The sequence below is a fragment of the Crocodylus siamensis genome, chromosome 2, assembly GCF_052110815.1.
Source record: "Crocodylus siamensis isolate JL-2025a chromosome 2, ASM5211081v1, whole genome shotgun sequence".
Classification (NCBI taxonomy): domain Eukaryota; kingdom Metazoa; phylum Chordata; order Crocodylia; family Crocodylidae; genus Crocodylus; species Crocodylus siamensis.
Window position 1 is genome coordinate 234,091,616 of NC_143396.1, and position 19,683 is coordinate 234,111,298.

Consider the following 19,683-nt stretch of genomic DNA (forward strand, 5'->3'; position numbering starts at 1 on the left):
CTCTCTGTTCTTTTCAGTCAGCATTGTGCCAAAGATCAAATCCTGCTTAACCCTGTTTTCAAGGGCCATCCCTCTTGCTGTGGTTCCCTCCAGTTTTGAAAGCATGCCCTCTTCAGTATACAAATGAGTTAGAACAGCCATTACAATTCACAGATGTATGTGCTCCCTTCTGTCTCAGAACTGTAGGTGTAGTGTATAAGATCTCAGAAGTGCAACTGGTTTATGAATAAATCAAGACCTACTTTAATTTAAAGCACAAGTGCAAACAATTCACAGGTTTAGAAAGTAAGGATCATTTGTTTCAAATTATAAGCCTTTTAAAAGCCTTTTTTTTTTTTTTTTTTGCATAAAAAGGATAGATATCTGGAAATATAGAAACATTTGACATCAACATTTCCCCAATGTGGCTACAGAATTTCATGTTACTCATCTAAAGCCAGCTCTGTAACTGGGGGTGGTAGTGAAAGTAAAGAGGTGAATTAAGAGAATTAATTTATAACATTAATTTTTGAGGGAGTAGGGCTGCCCCAAAAGAATCAACATGTCTGTGAGCTCTGTAATTTGGCTGCAAATGGGGATCCCAGTTTCACATGCAGGGCTATGTTCCAGATACCTCACAATTATACACATTACTATAACATGTTACAACCTGACCTAGATGTCAAATGACCTTGACAATCTCAGTGATCAAACAACTTATCATACAAAATGTCTAAATATATTTTAAAAAATGGTTTCAGGACTCCTTCAGACATATCAGCAAAGACACAGGGTGCCAATAACAAATTACACAACAAAAGAAATCTCCTGGCATTGTCCGGCTGTAGCAAAAACAGGAGGTGGAAGCCAAATGTTCTCACCAAGAAAACAAATCACCTTTTTACTGGATATACAGGACAGCTTCAATGTTTTATTGAACGCTGTTACAGGTTTCACAACTCGTATGCAGGGCTACCCAAAAGCTGTTTCAGGGAAGCTTATCTTGACATCAGTCCAATGTCTCTCTGGGGTCCTGGATCCTGGAACAAGCTTTCTTAAACTCTTCCTGCCAAGAACAAGGTTTTACTTTCCAGTCCAGGCAGTGCTAGAGGCCAGGGTGTTACATTTTAGGAATTCTCAACTGTAGGGTTCTGGTGGCCGGCAGAATAGACTATGAGCAGACATCGAGGCCTGTGCCAGGCAGAATCACCCTCCATGCAGGTAAGATTGTGAAATGGACTCATTGCAGCCCACCTGCTAGTCTTGTTGCTAAATCACATATATCTTCTGCAAAAATGAAGCAGTTTGTTGCATGGGAGGCATTTGAAAATATTATACAGCATACACCATATCTGTTTTTTCAGGAATGAGAAAAAATCATATCTAAGAGAACATCTTAAAGAAAAACAGCATTGTTTTTGAAAGGAGTCAGGTGCCCCAAAATGCATCTACTTTGGGTCATCCCAGGACTTCAGTATACAAGAACAAATATCACATTTCTGTTTGGGAAATATAGTTCCAATTTGCTCACCATTGGCTAAAGTTTTCAGGAGTTTGCAGATGTATATACAACTTCACTCCTCTTAAAAATGCCATTCTTGTAAGAAAGTTGAGCAATTCAGAAGTCATGTAAAGATTGTCTTCTTATTGAGCAAGATTGGGTCTTATTCAGATCTAGTTTCTGTTGATTGTCTTCAGCCAAAAAAAAAGCAGCAGCTAGAGACCATGGGCTGGAGGGGAGTATTTGGGAGTATTCACATTCATCCTTTTGAAAGAATACTGGCAAGCACCATTCACAGGGTGAGACTGTCTGGGTCTCAGTTGAGTACAAACAGTATTTCCAGCATAGGGATTGCATTTCCAGTGCTGGGAAATCAGCATTTCCCCGTGAGCAGTCAGCAAGTGGAGGTGCGTTTCCTGTACTGTTGAATAAGGGGGACCAGGCACTCTGGAAGTCCAGTCTGGAGCAGGAAGGGGTGATCTAGAAGTTCTTGTGCTGTTGCTCTTTCTAGGGGATCTCGTGTCAGCATCCGCTCCAAGAAGTCTCTCAGAACTGGGGAAGTCTGTAGAGAAAGAACTAGTCAGGTCAAATCACTTAAGGTACCAGGTCAGAGTTTACACAATAATAGGCTTAAAAAAAGAACAATTCTGCATGATGAAATCCTGTATGAACAAAGGTGAATCCAGAGCGGGTGCAAAGGCACAGTTGCACCCCAGTTTCTGACTAGGTGGCTGGAGCATCAGTCAGGGTCTTTTTAAGTCCCCCCAAGCAGGTAAAAATCCCCCCCTCCCTTCCCTTCCATGCTCAGAGGCATGAAATCCCCACATCTTCCCCTCCCCTACCTGCTGCTGCCACTGTCTAGACTTAACCCAGAGGCAAGGGGAGAGCTCCAGAATTATTCCAGCCAGGCTGTGCAGAGGCTGGACTCAGTCTAGGACCACAAGGGACAGGTTCTCCCTCCTTGCCTGGTCCCCCAGAAGCTCCCTGGCAGCCCAGGAAGAGGCACAGGGAGTGGGAACCCACACAGCCTGGCCCCCCTTGCAGCCTAGCTGGAGTTGGGTGGAAGCAGCTCTGGAGCTCCTTACCTCTAAGGCTAGGGGCAGACATTACACATAAACAGGTTTAAACAGAATGACTGAAACTGGTTTGAGATAAGTCTGATACTACATTTAACCAGGTTTATCTGATTTGGGTCAAACCAGTTTATGCACTATGTCCCAGACCCCTTCCTGGTTTAAGTTAAAGTTAAATCAGAGCCCCCCAGCATACCAGCATACCAGCTCTCTGGACTGGGAGGGGCTCTCTGTTCCAGAGAGTTGGGCTGCCCCCCCACCCCCTGCTCCCTGGTTGCAGCTGCGACAGAGATTGCACGTACAGCAGAGTCTGCCTGGCTTCCCCCTGTTCCTCCTGCCCCCTCATCACTTCCTGTTGAAGCAGTGATTCCCCACTCTGCCTTACACAGCCATTCTTCATCATTAGCTAGTATACCACATGCTGGCTACAGTCTGTGCTGTGGGAGGCAGGACAAAGGCAGACAGCACAGTGCTGCTTAGGGCTTTTTGGAGCTAATCAACAGGTAGCTGGTAATGTCACTCCATTCCTTCTTTGGAACAAGTTGTTTAAAAAGAGCTTGAACTAATGAGAGATCCTTTTGTTTTGCTGATTGGCTGATCACAGCTCCCTGCTGTGTAACTAAATGCTGTGTAAATCCCTGGCTCCCTCACTGACTAGCGAGGCAGGGGACCCCTCCCTAATCAGCGCATCCTGCTGGGACCTGGCCATGCCTCCCCCTCAGTTCAGCATTATGGAAGGGAAGGGAGCTCTTCTGGCCTGAGCCACTGCAGGCATGTGCCTGCATTTTCAGTCCAGAGGGGATGTCTTTATGGTTACAAACTGATTCAACCTAGGCAAGTTAGACTAACCTGCAAAGATAGAATCAGTTCAGGCTCAGGTTTTTTGATTGTCTCTCCCTAGCCCAGGGCAGTGAGTACAGCAGCAGTGCCAGGCAGGGAAGAGGGGAAAGGGGTGGAGGGGGGATTTGCTTCTGAGCAGGGAGGGAAAGGGGGGCGGGGAATTCTTACCTGCTTTGGGGACTTAAAATCCCCACCTGCTGCTTCTGCAGTATGGTCTACCCACCTCAGTCCAGGGCAGGGGGAAGAAGACAAAGGTTGGGAGTAGGGGATGCAGCCACCCCTGCAGCATCAGCTGCTGCTCCCACACTTGCTTTGCAAAATCCTAGATCTGCTTCCATGTATGAAATCTATCCTTTCACATAAATTTGAGGGGGAAGAAACTTCCTATAGATCAGGGGCGGGCAAAATGCGGCCCCCGGCCCATGGAGCCCCTAAAAAAATTAGAAAATTAATCTTCATCTGTCCATGGCTGCCTGTTATGCAGCCCTCAATGGCTTGCCAAAACTCAGTAAACAGCCCTCCACCCAAAACAATTGCCTGCCCCTGCTATAAATACTCTACTATCCTCATGTTAACACTAGGTGCCATACTTGTGTCTGCCATGATATTTAACAAGGTGTTTACCAGGAAAATGGGAGTGTGGGCAAGATCCAATAGTTTAAAGCAGTAACATTAAACCAGGGTGCTATGGCACCCTGGGTGCCTTGAGGTCCTTTCAAGGGTGCTGTGGGGTGTCACACAATGTTAGCACTGTTAAGTGTGCAAGCATGATTCACAAGACAAACCTGGATATTTCAGATACAAGTCCATAGTGTTAAAGCTATGATGACCTGCTGTGAACTTTCTGAGTTCTTTACAACAGAAGAATTGCTCTGTATTTTTCTGTTGTCAAAAAATGAATGGAAGCTAAGAATAGACATTTTCCAAGAGGTCCCTCAAGTGTAAGGAGGAGTGCCTTGAGTCTAGAAAGGTTGAGAACCACTGATCTAAAGACTGTGAGCTTGAACAAAAATCAAATTGTATTGAATCAATAGGCTGGGAACTCACTACAGAGCAGATGGTGCACAGTAACTCTTCATGTTGCTTTTCTTACCCTATAGTAAGTTATCTCTGACCAACATGGATGAAGTTACTGTTAATGCAGCTTTCGCTTTCCATAGAGGAGGGAATAAGCACAAAGGCAGTCCCCATGCATCAGCTGCTCTGCAGGAAGTCAGTACCACTTTTAACTCCCTGCCATTCGATCTTTTGTTATTACTCTTAGGCACCCAAAGACCATTAGCTGATACAATATTCATGTTTAGCCACATGGCTTCTAGAGTAGAATCCAAAACCAGGTTCCCTATTTGGTGCCTGGAGACAGACGCCTAGAGAAGCAATCTAAAACACTCAGAAAGATCACAACAGGCCAGAATTGTTTTAACACTATGGATTCCTATTTAAAATCTCCGGTTTTATTTTGTGTATCATGTTTGCACACTTAATAGTGCTAACACTGCATGGCACCCCACAGCACGTATGAAAGGATCTCAAAGCACCCCAGGGTGCCACAGCAACCTGGTTGAGAATCATTGCACTGCGCCATATAGTCACGCTCTCTCTTCCTAGCTCTATTAAACTTTTTTGGTGATAGTCCTTAACTGGTCACTTCACCAACCAACATTTACTTCCAAAGGGTGCACAGAAACAGGATTGGTAGGTTGAGCTAATGTTATGCCACCCAAAAATTACATTAAGGCCAGATTCTAGCCCTAAAATTTAATATTAGTTTTGCATATGTAAAAAAGAATAAAATAACAACTTCTCCTGTTATACTGTGAATTTTAAATTTTAAAACTAATGTTATACTGTGAATTTTAAACTTGAAGTGCTTTCAGTAGAAGCATTTCGGTTTAGCAGCTGCAGATGGTCATAATTAATTGGAAAAGTCTGATAGTTCACAAAACTATAGAAATGATTTGTTCTCAGAAGAGCTCATCTGAAATAAGAGTATTTTGACTGGTGCCTGAAAAGGAACTCACTGTATTTCTAAACTTACAAAAAGTGATCAAGTCAGGTTAAGTATCAGTGGCTGACATATTATTATAATTTACCGTATGAGCCATCTTAGAACAGTCCTAAAACTTTTTTTTAGTAACAAAATTTCTCTCACTAGCCACTAGGTGTCAGCACTCTACCATGGTGCTGATTGCTAAGGGAGACACCCAAGCAACTTACCTACTATGCCTGAAGAGAGACTACTTACCTGTGGCCTCTGTAAAGCAGTCTCCTGATAGGAATGGGATTCCTTGACCAATTTTTCTGAGTGGAATAAGTTATCATCAACCTGGCCCTCAGGACGCTGTGTCAACTTGCCAATCAATGATTAATCAGATTCACAACTGCCTTGAAAGCATACTGACCCTGTGAAAATTTTTCAGCTTGGGAGGAGGACTGTCGCGGAGTCTCTTCATTGCTTGGACTGGAGAGTCACTAAAATAGGGAGGTTCCCCATCTACCATCTCTATCACCATGATCCCCAAAGACCAGATATCCACCTGCAGAAGTAGAATATAACATCACACTGAATACAGTGGCCCTCCACATCTTCAACAGCAACATCCCTCTGCTTCCTACTCATGATCTTTCTTTTTCCAGCAAGGGGAGGGTTATATTTATAAAATAATTGCTTGTAACATCCCAACTATATTTCAGATATTATTGAGAAGGTGAAAAGTTAAATCAGCTGGATACTATTGGACTCCGTGAAGGAAATTTTAGCTGAGAGGATGAAGACTGAATAGGTCATGGAGACTGGACTCTTCAAGAAGTGACTCATCCAGGCAACGACTGAGCCACTGTTGTGCTGCAGGGCAAAGAAGCCTGTATTTTCACTGTCCAAATTATATCAGTTCTGTGAATAAATAAAGGAACTCAATCCCCAGGATACTCAGTCTGGTTCTGTCACCTGTTTCATAGTTTCACAATTTTCCCAAGTAACGTGCATTCACATTTGTGTCTTTCCCTTGCCACCTTCACCCTCTATGGAGATTAAATTCATTCAGTGATTCCTGGCTTATCATATCCCAAACTGCTCCTTGCTAAAAGGCCTGTGCACACAACATGTGTAGACAATATATAGCAAGGATCAGTGACATGGTTAGAATATAGTTATCACCTGTCTAGACCAACCCATGTTTTTTTCCATTTCAGTAGATAACCCATCTTGTTGTAGCCAAGTTTCCTGTTGTGCTATGTTTATGTTCAGTTGGGCTTTAAGTGTCTAGTCAGAAGAGGAGCAGATTATTACCTCAGTGATTCACTTATATTATTTCAGACCACTATTTGCTAGTTCTTTTACTCAAAAACTGGTATATTACCTCAGTAGTATATGGGACCCTTGCAATGACCTCTGGAGCCATCCAATACGGAGTTCCTACCAGCGACTTCCTTTTTGGGACATCTTTGCTGATCTGAGCACAGAATCCAAAATCTGAGAGTTTCACCTGTGAAAGAGATGAAAGCAGGGTAATGGATAGACTATCTAAACACGGAGAAAAATGACAAGCATGCAGTGATAAATAAGTGAACAGAGATAAGATGAAGAAACAGCAGCAAAAAAAACATGGAAAACAGCAAAGAAGAAAGAGAAAAAGGTTAGAGCAGTGGAAGATGAAAAGGAAGGGGAAAAAAACTGAAAAAGATGAAAAAGGAAAGGATTCTGGGTGAGCTGCAGACTGAGAAAGACGGACAGAGGAAGCTTACCCTTCCATCAAGGGTCAGGAGAATGGAGTCACTCTTAATGTCTCTGTGGATCACGCCCTGGGAATGCAAGTACGCAAGTGCTTGCAGCACTGACTCACACACTGTAGCAATTTGTTCCTCATTTAGTCTGAAATAAAAATGAAAATCTCAAAGCTGCTGCATTGCATTTAAATATGAACAATACAAATAAATGAAAATGCCTGTAAAAGTATAGTGCAGTCCTTCAGCCAAGCTCCCTTTCCATTAGTGGTACATTTTCAAGATATTTACTCTGAATACCCATAACAGTATGTCCACATCACAAAAAAATTAGCATAATTGGCTCTAACGCTCATCAATATTAGTAGGTTTAGCAGAAGGGGCACAGAAAATGGGTATAGAGCCAGAACTACCTTATCATTTTACCCTGAAGCACCTCCTCCGTCTCAGCGTGGAAACAGAGCAGCTTGGGAAAAAGCTTGCACTGTGGCTGCTGCTAGCACTCCTGTTCTGTTAAGAAGTGAATTGTCTCCAAAGCCTGGTGGTCCAGAATCTTTCGCATGCTGAATTCAGATAAATCAACTTAAAAAAAAATAGAACGTGCAAAAGAGCTTTGTGTCCATATTTACAGCCCAGCCTAGCAATTCATGCTATTTCAGTGATTGATAACACAAATTCTTTTGTTTCACAGTAGGGGCAAGGTACCATAACACCTGCTGAGAAAGGCTTTAAAAATAATCAGAAAAAAATATTAAATGGCTTGTGAATATTATATGCAACTCTACCCAGTAAGAATCTAAGCAGGCAATTTGATGAAGACTACCTGGATCCAGGCAGCTGCAAAAACCTACAATATTCTATAGTATACTATATAGTATAATATCTACCCTGCCTTCTCTATAATTAAAGCCAGCATGGACTTGTTAATAAGTAGGGTGCAAGAGACTGAAGAATCTTTCATTGGATTGGATGTCTGGGAAGCTTTCAAATGCAATGCTCTCTTCTTAGTCTACACTAATCCCTCAGTCCAATAAATGATAATACACAAATAAATCCTTGCTTCTCATATATTTCCTGGACCATTGTGGATACAACATCTCTTCAGCACTACTAGGACAACAGACTAGAATTTCTGATTTCTAGCCTTGACTCTTCAGTGTACCAGGTCTGAACACCTAAATTTCTGCAAGGACATGTTTCTCTGGGGTATGGACTCAGAACCTTTATAGTCCCCTACCATTCATTTATATTCTCTGTACCTTAGTTTACCTATCTATAAAGAGGGGATAAATGAAGCTGTCTTCTCTTTAACTGAAGTCCTTTCAGATTGATCACTGTACATCCACATTCATGGGATGCACCCCTATCAGCTGATGGCAGAACTTCTAATAGCAATAACAGCTCTTGCACCAACCTGCTTCTCCCCTCTTTGCTCCTGGATATTCTGAGAGTGAGGCCATAACATTTTGTATGGCACTCTAGTGACCTCAGTTCTTCCAACCTCTTTCTCAGGTCTGAGGTTGTAACTAGGACTCTGCCCATTCATTCTCTGCCAATTCCCCTCACTTCCTCAGAGTCCATCTAGAAAACTCTGAATACAGATAGGTAACTTTTATTCCTTCTTTGAGTGACCTCTGTATACCTCCACCCATGGCATCCAACCGGGATACAAAATCTAATGTATGTTTTATAAAAATGTTATTACAGCTATCTAGCAGCTCTGAAAATCTCTATAATGAGAATATGCCTGAAGTATGCCAGAGGTCATCTATGCCTCATCCTTAAATTATAGGGACTTCATCCCTACATTATAGGGAAAACAGTTGTTTTCTAGATTTTTTTAATACATAAACTAGCTCTTTCTCACAGCTGTTGAGAGAGAGCTGCTTGCCCTCTACCATTTAAGAAAAAGCATTTGGTAATTTTCTAAATACTTTGGCTCTTGTTGGGTAGAAAGCTAAAGCTTTAGTAGATGGAATTTTGCTTCACTTGTCCATGTGCCCTAAGGAAGATTACTCATAGGTAAACAGAATGAATAAAATTGACATAAATTTACCACCTTAGGTAAATATTAGTATGGAAACGAAGAACCAGTTTTGTCCTTCCAAATTCTGAAGGTCTGAGAGTCATTAGAACTTAAAGTTAGCTTACTGTCTGGTAGATGCCATGGCTATTCTAATCCTGTTTTGAGTGATTTATGGAACAGCAAACATATGCTCATAGGCTCAAAGGAGACTTCGTAATTTGACTAGTGACTGGACTAAGGTTTTGGCATGGAGTTGGATCTTTGACAGACAAATGCTTAATGGGCTGATTACATATCTTTTTAAGTCCTATTATCAGTTATAATAATAATGAGATAACCTGATATGACTGCTTTCATGGACATAGAGGTCTGTATTAATAAATGAATACTGTATATGACTAAACATGGGAAATATTTACTTTATGATTAAAATATTTACTATATACTCAGACATGCTGAAGGTAATAGCAAAGTATTACCAGGGACACAGTAGCATCAGATAAAAGTCTTCCAATAAACAGACAACTGATAACACCTCCTATGCTATTAAGCTGTGGAAATGCTATGTACAGTTTCTATCTATGTTAAACAGCTGTTTTGCTCCAGAGGGGAACAAATAGATCAAAAGAACAGAAACAGTTAAAAAGTAACACTCCAAAGAATTGAATGCTGAAGCCAGCAGCAGGCTGCTCGTGAGGACAGACTGACACAGAGGCTAGGGACAGACATTAAACATAAAGCAGTTTAAGTGATCAGGAATTGGTTTAAACCTGTAATAGAACAGATGTTCAGTAGGGCTGTGCAAAGCTTTGGTCCCTGATTTGATTCGTGGAGATTCGGCCCAATTTGGTGGCCAAATCTCTGAATCCGAATAGAATCAGAGAACCCTTTAATCTCTCTGAACTGAATCAGAGAGATTTGGACATAGAGACAGCTTTAAATGTTTTTTTCTACATACCTCTAGGTAGCAGGGGCTCACGAGTGCTGCGATGCTGGGGCACATGGAGCATCCCACAGAAGCATGGGGTGCTCCCCAGCACACTTGGTGGCAGACCTGGAAATGGACCAGAAACACTTCTGGTCCACTTCTGGGTCTGCTGGGGAGTAGACTGCCTGCTCCCCACCCCCCATGCCCCCTCAGCTCGGCAACTGATGCCTCCTGGGTTGGGGGGGTGAGGGGGGGAGCCACTGGGGGTTTCCCTGTGGCCGATAGCTGTACTTCCAGTCCACTTCCAGGTTCACTGCTGAGCATGTGGAGGGCCCCCAACACTCTTGTGGGATGCTCTATGAGCCCCAGCATCGCAATGATCACGAGCCATGCCTGCTACCACAAGGTATGTAGAAAAAACTTTTAAAGCTGTGTCTATGTCTGAATCACTGATTCTCTGAATCAGCATTGAATCTTCAGATTCAGATTTGGCCAAATTGAATCAGGGACACTGATCCAAATCAACTAATTGAATCACTGTCCCTGATACGGACAGAATCCGAATCCAAATTGAATAGGGCCTGCTTTGCACATCCCTAACATTCAGTGCACATAAACTAATCTGAAAATGGCAAAACCAGTTTGAGATAAACCTGGTTGAATGTAGTATCAGACTCAACTGATCTGGGTCAAACCAGTTTATACAATGTTTGTCCCAGACCCCTTGCTGGTTTAAAATAAACCATACACCCCCAACATCCTGGCATGCTGTCTGGGCTGGATGGAGCTCTCTGCTCTAAAGCAGGGCTGGCCCCTCCCCTCTGCTCCCTGGCTGGAGCTCCAGCAGAGACTTGCAGGCACAGCAAAATCTGCCTGGCTTCCCCCTGCCCTACCCCCACATGCTGCTCACTGCTCAAGCAAGAAATCTCCCCACTTCCTCCCTCCCATATCCCACAGCAGGGACCCCAGTGCCACAGACCCTAGGCATGTGGTATGCTAGCTAATGCTGAGAGGTGTCTGTGTGTGTCTCCAATTTCACTGGGACAGGCAGACGGAACAGTAACTACTTAGGGCTGTTTGGAGCTAATCAGCAGGTCAGCTGGTAAGCTGTTTAAGAAGAGTTTGAAGTAATGGAGAGAAGCTATTATTTTGCTGATCGGGCGATAAACACTTATCAGCCGCCTACTGGCTTGCTCATCTGTCAGTTTGCTGCAGACAGTAAGACTATATAAAGAAGCAGGGAGGGAGATTAAAAAGCTCTGTGTCATCAATAGATGCATGCACTGTAACCCCTGCTTTGCCTCAGAGTGCTAGCAGGGGGCTGACAACACTCCCACCTCTTGAGCAGTGAGCGGGGAAAAGCCTGGGATGCTGCAAGCAGACCTCCCTAATCAGGCCTGCCAAGGCCTGGCCACCACCCCCCCTCAGCTCAGCATTATGCACAGGAAAGGAGGGCTGCTCTAGCGATGCCCCCAGCTTCTAGCCTGAGTGTTCAGGCATGTGCCTGAATTTCTTCAGTCCAGAGAGAATGCCTGTGCAGTTGCAAACTGATTCAAATCTAGCCAGGTTAGACTAACCTGCAAAGATTGAATCAATTCAGACTCAGGCTTTTTGAATGTCTGGCCCTAGCCAGAAAGGCCTGTGAGAGTGTCTAAAGCAGTTTGGCTTCACTAATATTCCATGGGGGATGGTAAGCTTAGAGTAAGATAAAAACAGAGATACACCTTATAAACTAATTAAATCAAAGATGCTTAAGTATTCGTGAGCAAGAGTTCCACTCATTAGATGGTGGAGAGTAAGATAGTTACAGTTACATAGTTTTTATTGCTTTTCGATCCTTTTCCCCCTTATGCTGCACTGTTCATCTAATGCTAAAATTAAGCAGTTCTTTAAGGAGGCTGTTTGGTGACTGTACAAACCACTGTTCATATCTCCTGAATGTTAGACCTGAAGGAGCTGACAGCTGTTGGAACCCTTGAGAAATCAGGGCCAGCGCACAAGCCCAAGGCCTAGTCCAAAAGTAGGAAAGTCATGGGCTTCCATCCTTGACAGATAAAGACAAGAGGCCAAAGGCTTTCTGGAAAGGCCCCAGAGAGACCAGTGAGGGTGAATGGAGCAGCCTTCCCTGATCCTTAACATCTACTAAATAGATTTTCACAGATTAGAAGAGACCAGTATTCAAATATAGGACTAGACTGGACCTTAGGACTAGATTGTTATTGGGTACCCAAACTTGAACACTCTTTTACTCGTGTAGATTTTTTTCTGGAATTTAACGAAACATATAAGCAGAATCTCTCTACAACCATCAGATTCTTCCAATGAATGAGAGTCCAGATGATAAATCCTGACATTCTGTTGAGACAGCAGGTTTTGGTCCATGAGGTCAGTAAACTTCTCTGGAATGATGACAGGATTCTGGGAATCACTATCTGGCATAGATGAGACAGGAATCAAAACTATTTTGGATTCATCTTTGTTCATCTTCCTTATTCTTCCATAGGTAAGGGGACAAAGGAGACCTTTCCCCAGCTGAGTAGGAATGCATATGGAATGAAATGACGGTCTGCTCCTGCTTTCAAGCAGAGTCTCAAGCTTTCGGCATCATGCCTTATTGCAAACAGACTTATTTCCATAACCCTTGAGAGCAAAGATCTCATCTATCATGGATGTTTTAAGAGAACTGCACAAACAGTCTTTAACATCCCTGGCTCAGCTGATCTGTTTAGTAGCTGTCTTTAGTAGGCACTGAGTAAAATGAGGATACTTTCATAGATTCATAGATGCTAGGGTCGGAAGGGACCTCAATAGATCATTGAGTCTGACTCCCTGACTAGGCAGGGAAGAGTGCTGGGGTCAGATGACCCCAGCCAGATGCCTATCCAGCCTTCTCTTGAAGACCCCCAAGGTAGGGGACAGCACAGCCTCCCTTGGAAGCCCATTCCAAATTTTGGCCGCCCTTACCATGAAGTTTTTCCTGATGTCTAGCCTAAATCTGCTCTCTGTTAGTTGTCACAACAGTAACATGCCTTCCTATGAAATGAGATCATCCTTTCTTCTTCTCTTAGTGTATTTCTCTCGTGTTTTTCTTTATAACTTGGGGTCAGTTTGATTTACCAATGAAAAAGGAAAGACCTAAGAGCTCAGCAAATTGGCTTCATTATGTTGATATGCACTTCCATCTCTAAATAGTTTCAGTGATTGAGACTGAGTAAATTGGTGGCATACATACCTCATCCCAAGATAAAAGTGCTAGAAGCAATAGTTACTGAAGAAGCTGGGGGTTGAATGCTGCTCTTTTCAGGATGCTTTTATGCTGCATTCACCATAAGAAGGGTAGATACACTTCTCCTGGGAGTCACTGAAGACTGGTGTAGATAGGGATGATCTTGCTTTGAACAGGGGGTTGGACTAGATGGCCTCCCAAGCTCTACCTTTCTGTGATTCTATGATTCTATGACTTAGCAGATAAATGATTTTTAGTTAGTCACTATTGTAGTGCTTTCAGCCTTAGCTGAGCATAGAGGGTTATATTTACCTATACAAGTGTGTGCCTGTGTGTGTCTATGTCTGGGTGTATAAATACATATATTTCTATATATGTATGTGTGTGCATGCGTATGTGTGTGCATGTACATATAAATACATGTCTTTGTATAGATGTATGCTTGCATGTAAAAACTCAGGCCGTGAGGCTCATTAATCTGAGGAAGCATCTTAAAGTCTAGCTGGAAATCCTGGAAATGGAGAATCATGTCTCTGGAGAAAGGCTTTTCATGACAGAGTTTAGAAGTACTCCACAGTAAAGATTCTTTGTGTAGGAAATGTGTCATTTTTCCTAATACATTCTGAGACCCAGTTCCTTAAGAAAGGGTATCCATGCAAATCAAATAATTGGCACACTCTTCTGATGACACTTTTTTGAGCCAGCTATGTAAATTAGTGCATACAGGTATGTCCTAGTGCCTTAAATGATCCAATACCATATATAGATACTTTATAAATAACAAGGAACGGTGAAAATAGCAAAAGGAAAGGCTCATTACCTTTTGCTTTCCATCCACAGAAGATCACTATTTTAATTGTTAAGGCCTGAAAAAGTTGTGGAAATATAAATACTGGAAATCAGGAACCTCAAATCAAGTTTGAATAGATAGAGAAGTAATTACAGATTCTAGAGTCAATATGTGGAACTTTCTAATGAACGAGCTGAACTTTCTCAGATATAAAAACAGGTTGGAAGCCTCCATCCTTCTTTGGAATCAAAATGTATCTAGAATAAATGCTCTTTATTATGTTTTCTTTCAGAACCTCCTCTATGGCCATTGCTTCCAAGATCAAGAAACCCTCTATACTTAGGAGGATCTCATGAGGAAGCTTTTGGATGTGGAGGGTTGGTGGAAGGAACAATGTTAATTGTATAGAACAACCCCTTTGCACTATTTCTGGGATCCACAAGACAGTGGCGATGATATTCTAACTGGTGCAAGAACAAGAAAGTATATCCTCAAAAGGCATGAGTGTGAGGAAGGGGAGGAAGAGATTAAGACTCTTTTGCAGCTTGTGAGGCTCACAGCAAACCTGCAGTCTAAACTTTGATGTGGAAGGTGAGAATATGGCTTCTCCATCCTTTGTCAAGGACTTGAAGTTCTTTTTTTTTCAGTTGCTATTGAGCAGGAAGTTGGTGGTGGTGTTAATGATATTTCTGAATGAAACACAAAAACAAGGATGTAGAACTGCACTGCTGTCTATAATATCTAAGACAACCGTTCCAAGTTCTCTCTCTGAAGGTTGATAAACCACTTATTGAACTAGCTATTGATCTAGTGTACTTTATCTTCTCTAGGACTTTATTCATCCCAGGACTGAATAGCCTAATCAGCTTCAAATGTAACGTCTTTGTTGTATTCTTTGTTTTCAGATTGCAGACCAGAGGACTTAAAGCCATGTCATTACAGTACTATGGCTGAAGCTACTGCTCTTGCTGCAGCACTGGGTGAATTAAATGAGGCTTCTATCTTTATCTGCTAAGCATCCTGGTATTAATCACTCTTTTGTATTCTTCAAGCAGGTCTTTAGTAAATGAGAGCGTTTTATCCCAGAAATGGTACTGATACCTAAACATTATATGCTGGTAATTAGAAACTCTAATGTTCAGCAAGACTAAACAGGAAGTCCTCCTGCCCAACAAATCTAATGTAATAACCATTCTGACAGAGGACGTGAGAGTTTGTTGCTAGAAGAATTCTCTAGTATACTGAACAGCAGATAAGACATCTCTTCTACTGACACAGACGGGCTCTTTAAAGCTGAACTATTTTGACCACCAGTTTGTGAAACTAAATGCCATTTTCTGACTGGAAAAATACTGATCTCTCAAGAGACACAATCTCCAGATCTGTATCCTCCTCTGAGAATACGTTTAGGACTATATACTCTATTCTCTGTTCTATATATTCTAGTGATACAGAAGTAATGAACCAATGTATGATGCCTTCCCTGATCCCTAGATAGGGTTGGATCCATGTGAGGACATCTGGACTACTTGAAAAATCTGCCAATATTCTGAATCAAATACCCTTATCATAATACCTAGTGACACAAGGGTACAACCTGTCTATATGAACCATCTAAAATATAACTGGATACCCTTTTACTTTCAGGTGACTGGAACTAAGGAAATTAATTTGTCATTCATGATCTGACTCAGACTGCAAACCCAATTTCAGTACCATGGCAATTAAGTAAAAGGGAAATGAATGATCTTGATATTCTTAAGTTGAAAAGGAGAAGATTCCCAGTATTATAGGGGAGGGGGAGTGATGGATCTGGGTATACCTGAATTTGCTTCAGAAGTGTTTTTCTTTTCCTCGGCAGGAAAGTGGGAGCAGGCCTCAAAGTGTTTCATTTATTCCCCTTACCAAGCAGTCCAAGAAATGCAGAAATGTGTGACCACTGGATCTTATTTTAATTGCAACCTGAGAGATGTTCCTGGATATACCAACATAGGAGATGCTGGCAGCACTGAAGAGTCAGAAACAGCACCCAGAACCAGCACACCATTACGTCAGGATAACAACATCCTTCTAAATCAGGGGTGGGAAAAATGTGGCCCAGATGTGGCCCGCCAGGCTATTCTATTCAGCCTGTGGGGCCCCTGGTTAATCAAAAATTAATATTTATCTGCCCCTGGTTGCCTGTCATGCAGCCCTCGATGACTTGTCAAAACTCAGTAAGTGGCCCTCTGCCTGAAATAATTGCCCGCCCCTGTTCTAAAAAGACTTGCCCTGGGCTGTGGCCTTACGCTTTCAGAGTGATTTCAGAATTAACCGTGAGGGATCCAAGGGGAGCTTGAATTTGTATCTCATGACATATTCGTACCTAGAAGTGGAGATATTAAATCCAGAGATGCATTCCTATAAGGGTTGAGTCTGCTAACAGAGACTGACATCTGCGGGGTTTCACAGTGCTCAATGGTTGTGCTTCCACACTATGAGAGGACAGAATCTTCTGCAGAATCTTTATTTTTAAATCCATGTTGGGTAAGAGAATAAAGTGAAGGACATTCAGTTCATCCAGGAAGAAAAGAGTAATCTTTCCTTGAGCAAGCCAAACACCTCAAAGTACAGAATGCAGCAAGACAAGGGACACACCCTAAATCCTAGTTACTTCCTCTCTAGATTAGTCATAGGATCAGTAAACCTGCTCGGGTATGGGGACCAATTTAAAAAAATAAAAGAACCCTTCTATAAAGAAAATAAACAAGGTAACCCTAACCCTAACTAACTTAGAAATCTAATTAAGATACTGTCCTCAAAGAGGTTGAAACTGAGTTAGATCAGCCCAAAAGATTCCTGGTCTCTCAGGTACCATAGGCAGAGCATTGCTCACCATTTTATAGCTTTACCATATGTATGTTCAGGGACAGTAAGAAGAGACATGAAAATACTTCAGAAAGTACTATCAGAACTGCATAGCCAGAGCATTTAAGAGTGGGAATATGTAACAGTCACTTGAAAAACAATTTATCTCACACAAAATATTAGATCTTTTATAAAGTGGTATAGGTATGAAAGCAAATGAAGACAAGAGAGCTCAGCATCAGAAAATAATTCATTTACTGAAGTCTTTAGTTGATGTGATTTGAGGCAATATCAAAATTGTAAAGGCCTTTGGAGAAATTAGGTAGAATATACCCACTGATCTCACTTTACTCTGTTCTACCACTTAAGACTACTTCCAGGGGTTCTCCAGTTGCTAGCTGAAGAGCTTCCAGAATTGCACAAATCTGGTTTAAGAACAGACACTTTTTAAGTCCAGAACCTCAAACAGAGAGTCACCAATAGAGGCACTTTTGGACTTTCATGAAGTTGGTGTTCCATGTGGCCCTCCCCTCTTCAGAGGTCCAAAGAACCATTACTTATATCAAAAGGCTTGGTTACTCCAATTATAAAATTTGATAATTACAGGGCATTATAATTACGATCATTACATAGTCTCTGGAGGGAACAGTGTTCTCCAGAGGGATTTCTACAGTCATTCTGTTGCCCATCGGATAGAAACCTAGGTTTCCAAAACCAGTTTTCTTGTTTTTTACTTCATACCTGATTTGTGAGACAATATCTGTGAGGGCTCCACCCTGCAGAAACTCCATCAGCACCCAGAGCTCCTCTCCTACCAGGTAGCTTTTATACATCTCTACCACATTGACATGTTGATAGTCTCTCATTATAACCACCTGCAAAAGCACAGGGAACATGATTCATTACACATGGGAAATGACTAGCATGTGTGCACAGCACTATTGGGTACCGGAAGCACAATGCCCAAATTAGCACATGCCTCTGCTCAGGCTAGTGCACCCAGCTTGTCAATCCAGACACAACATTTATGTGGTTAGACTGCCTCTAGCAGTCTAACTTAACTCATTCTGAGCTTGTTTGGGTTACCTTTAAACAGATCCGCATTATGTTGTGTAGAGATACTCTTTAGCCATTAATCAACCTCCCTCAACAGCCAGGCACGGTCTACATGGTACAGATGCACCAGAATACTTCTATGCTACTCTCATTCTTATTAATAAGCTAACTTCAGTAAAAGAAAGATGCCCCTCTCTTCTCCTTTTAACCATCCAATGCAAAGGTCAGAGGTTAAGGGCGAGACTCCTGGTCCCAAGGTGGCAACCAGGGGGCAGGGCGCTTGTCAAGGGGTGAGGCCACCCTTGTGGCCCTCGACAGTTTGCCAAAACTTAAGTGGCACTCCAGCCAAAATAATTGCCTGCCCCTGAGCTAGACTGTTCTCAGATGGCAGAACAAGGAGCAATGGTCTCAAGTTGTAGCAAGGGAAGTTTAGGTTAGACATTAGGAAGAATTTTCTCACTAGTTGGGTAGTAAAACACTGGAACAGGTTACCCAGAGAGGTGGTGAGAGCTTCATCCTTGGAGGTTTTCAAAACCCAGTTGGACAAAGCTTTGGCTGGGATGATTTAGTTGGGAATAGTCCTGCTTTGAGCAGGAGTTTGGACTAGATGATCAATCTCCTGAGGTCCCTTCCAACCCTAACTTTCTCTGATTTTATCCTCAACTTAATACTATCTCCCTCCCATTAAAAAAAGAGAATTTACTGCTTTATTACAGACATCAGAATCTTCCATTTTCCTACGCTCATCCTCACCTCATTAAAAAGTAGTTCCCGTCGCTGTTGCTTTCTTAGGTCCATCATCTTCACTGCCACCTGTCTCCCAGAGTGCTTCTCACGAGCAATGCAGACAATACCTGTGGATCCTTCACCAATCTTCACATAGTTCTCCAGTAGTGTCCGTGGATCACCCTGGTCCACCACCATCCTAAGAGCAGCCTTGAACTGCTCATGAGTTACAACCACAGGGTCCTCATTGGCCAGCTGTCCCTTAGCAGAAGATTCCAGGGGTAGGTGAAGGTTGCTGGCACTAGTTTGAGTCTGTCTATTTCGGGGGGACCCTGCTGGCGATGGTCTGCCCTGTTGTATAGTAACTGCTTTCTCAGTGCTTGGGGACTTCTGAGGGGTACTAGCTTCTGAAATCATCCTAGTAAAATCTTGTGCTGGATGATCAGAGGGAAGAGACTGGGCTTTGGATGCAGGGCTGCGTGGTGAGCCCCATTGCTGAGGCCTGAAGAAAGCATTAGGCTTTGAGAAGAATGGAAAAAAAAGAGTACGGATTAGATAACAAGTAAACAGAAGCCTGGATGTATGTTATTCCCATAAAATTTGCAGTGCATTAGGAGTCAGGAGAGCTGGGTTCTGTTTTCAGTCTTGCCAGTGGCCTGTTGTGTAATTCTAACGCAAGTTGCATGGACTAAGATTTATAAAAGTGCCTAGTGATTTGGGTGCCACACTTTTTGGGTTATCAACTTCAGTCAGCTAAAATGGGGGCTCAGTGTATTCTGTAGAAAGCAAGCTGCTATAGACCAATGATTCCCAACTTTTTTTTATCCTGTTGACCGGCACAGGAGTGGGACGGGGCACATGGAGCCGGCTGCCTCCCTCTTGGGGTTGCGTTTAACCCCACACATGACTGCTGGTGGTGAAGCCAGTCACCCAGGCAGACAGATGGGGGTCCTAGCATGGGGCTTGTG

At 42.6% G+C, this 19,683-nt stretch overlaps 1 protein-coding gene across 3 annotated transcripts in view; it reads right to left on the minus strand.

The window, feature by feature from the left end:
• Nucleotides 1–202: 202 nt before the first annotated feature.
• PAK6 (p21 (RAC1) activated kinase 6) overlaps nucleotides 203–19,683 on the minus strand; it is a 59,130-nt gene continuing 39,649 nt past the window's right edge. For all 3 annotated transcript variants that reach the window (XM_090033456.1, XM_090033457.1, XM_090033455.1), the window contains 6 exons: nucleotides 18,743–19,234; nucleotides 17,675–17,808; nucleotides 7,138–7,264; nucleotides 6,753–6,878; nucleotides 5,796–5,930; nucleotides 203–2,042 (listed from right to left, as the gene is read on the minus strand). In XM_090033456.1, coding sequence (XP_089889582.1) covers nucleotides 1,875–2,042; nucleotides 5,796–5,930; nucleotides 6,753–6,878; nucleotides 7,138–7,264; nucleotides 17,675–17,808; nucleotides 18,743–19,234 — 1,182 coding nt within the window. In that variant the 3' untranslated portion in view covers nucleotides 203–1,874. The remainder of the gene's footprint in view (nucleotides 2,043–5,795; nucleotides 5,931–6,752; nucleotides 6,879–7,137; nucleotides 7,265–17,674; nucleotides 17,809–18,742; nucleotides 19,235–19,683) is intronic.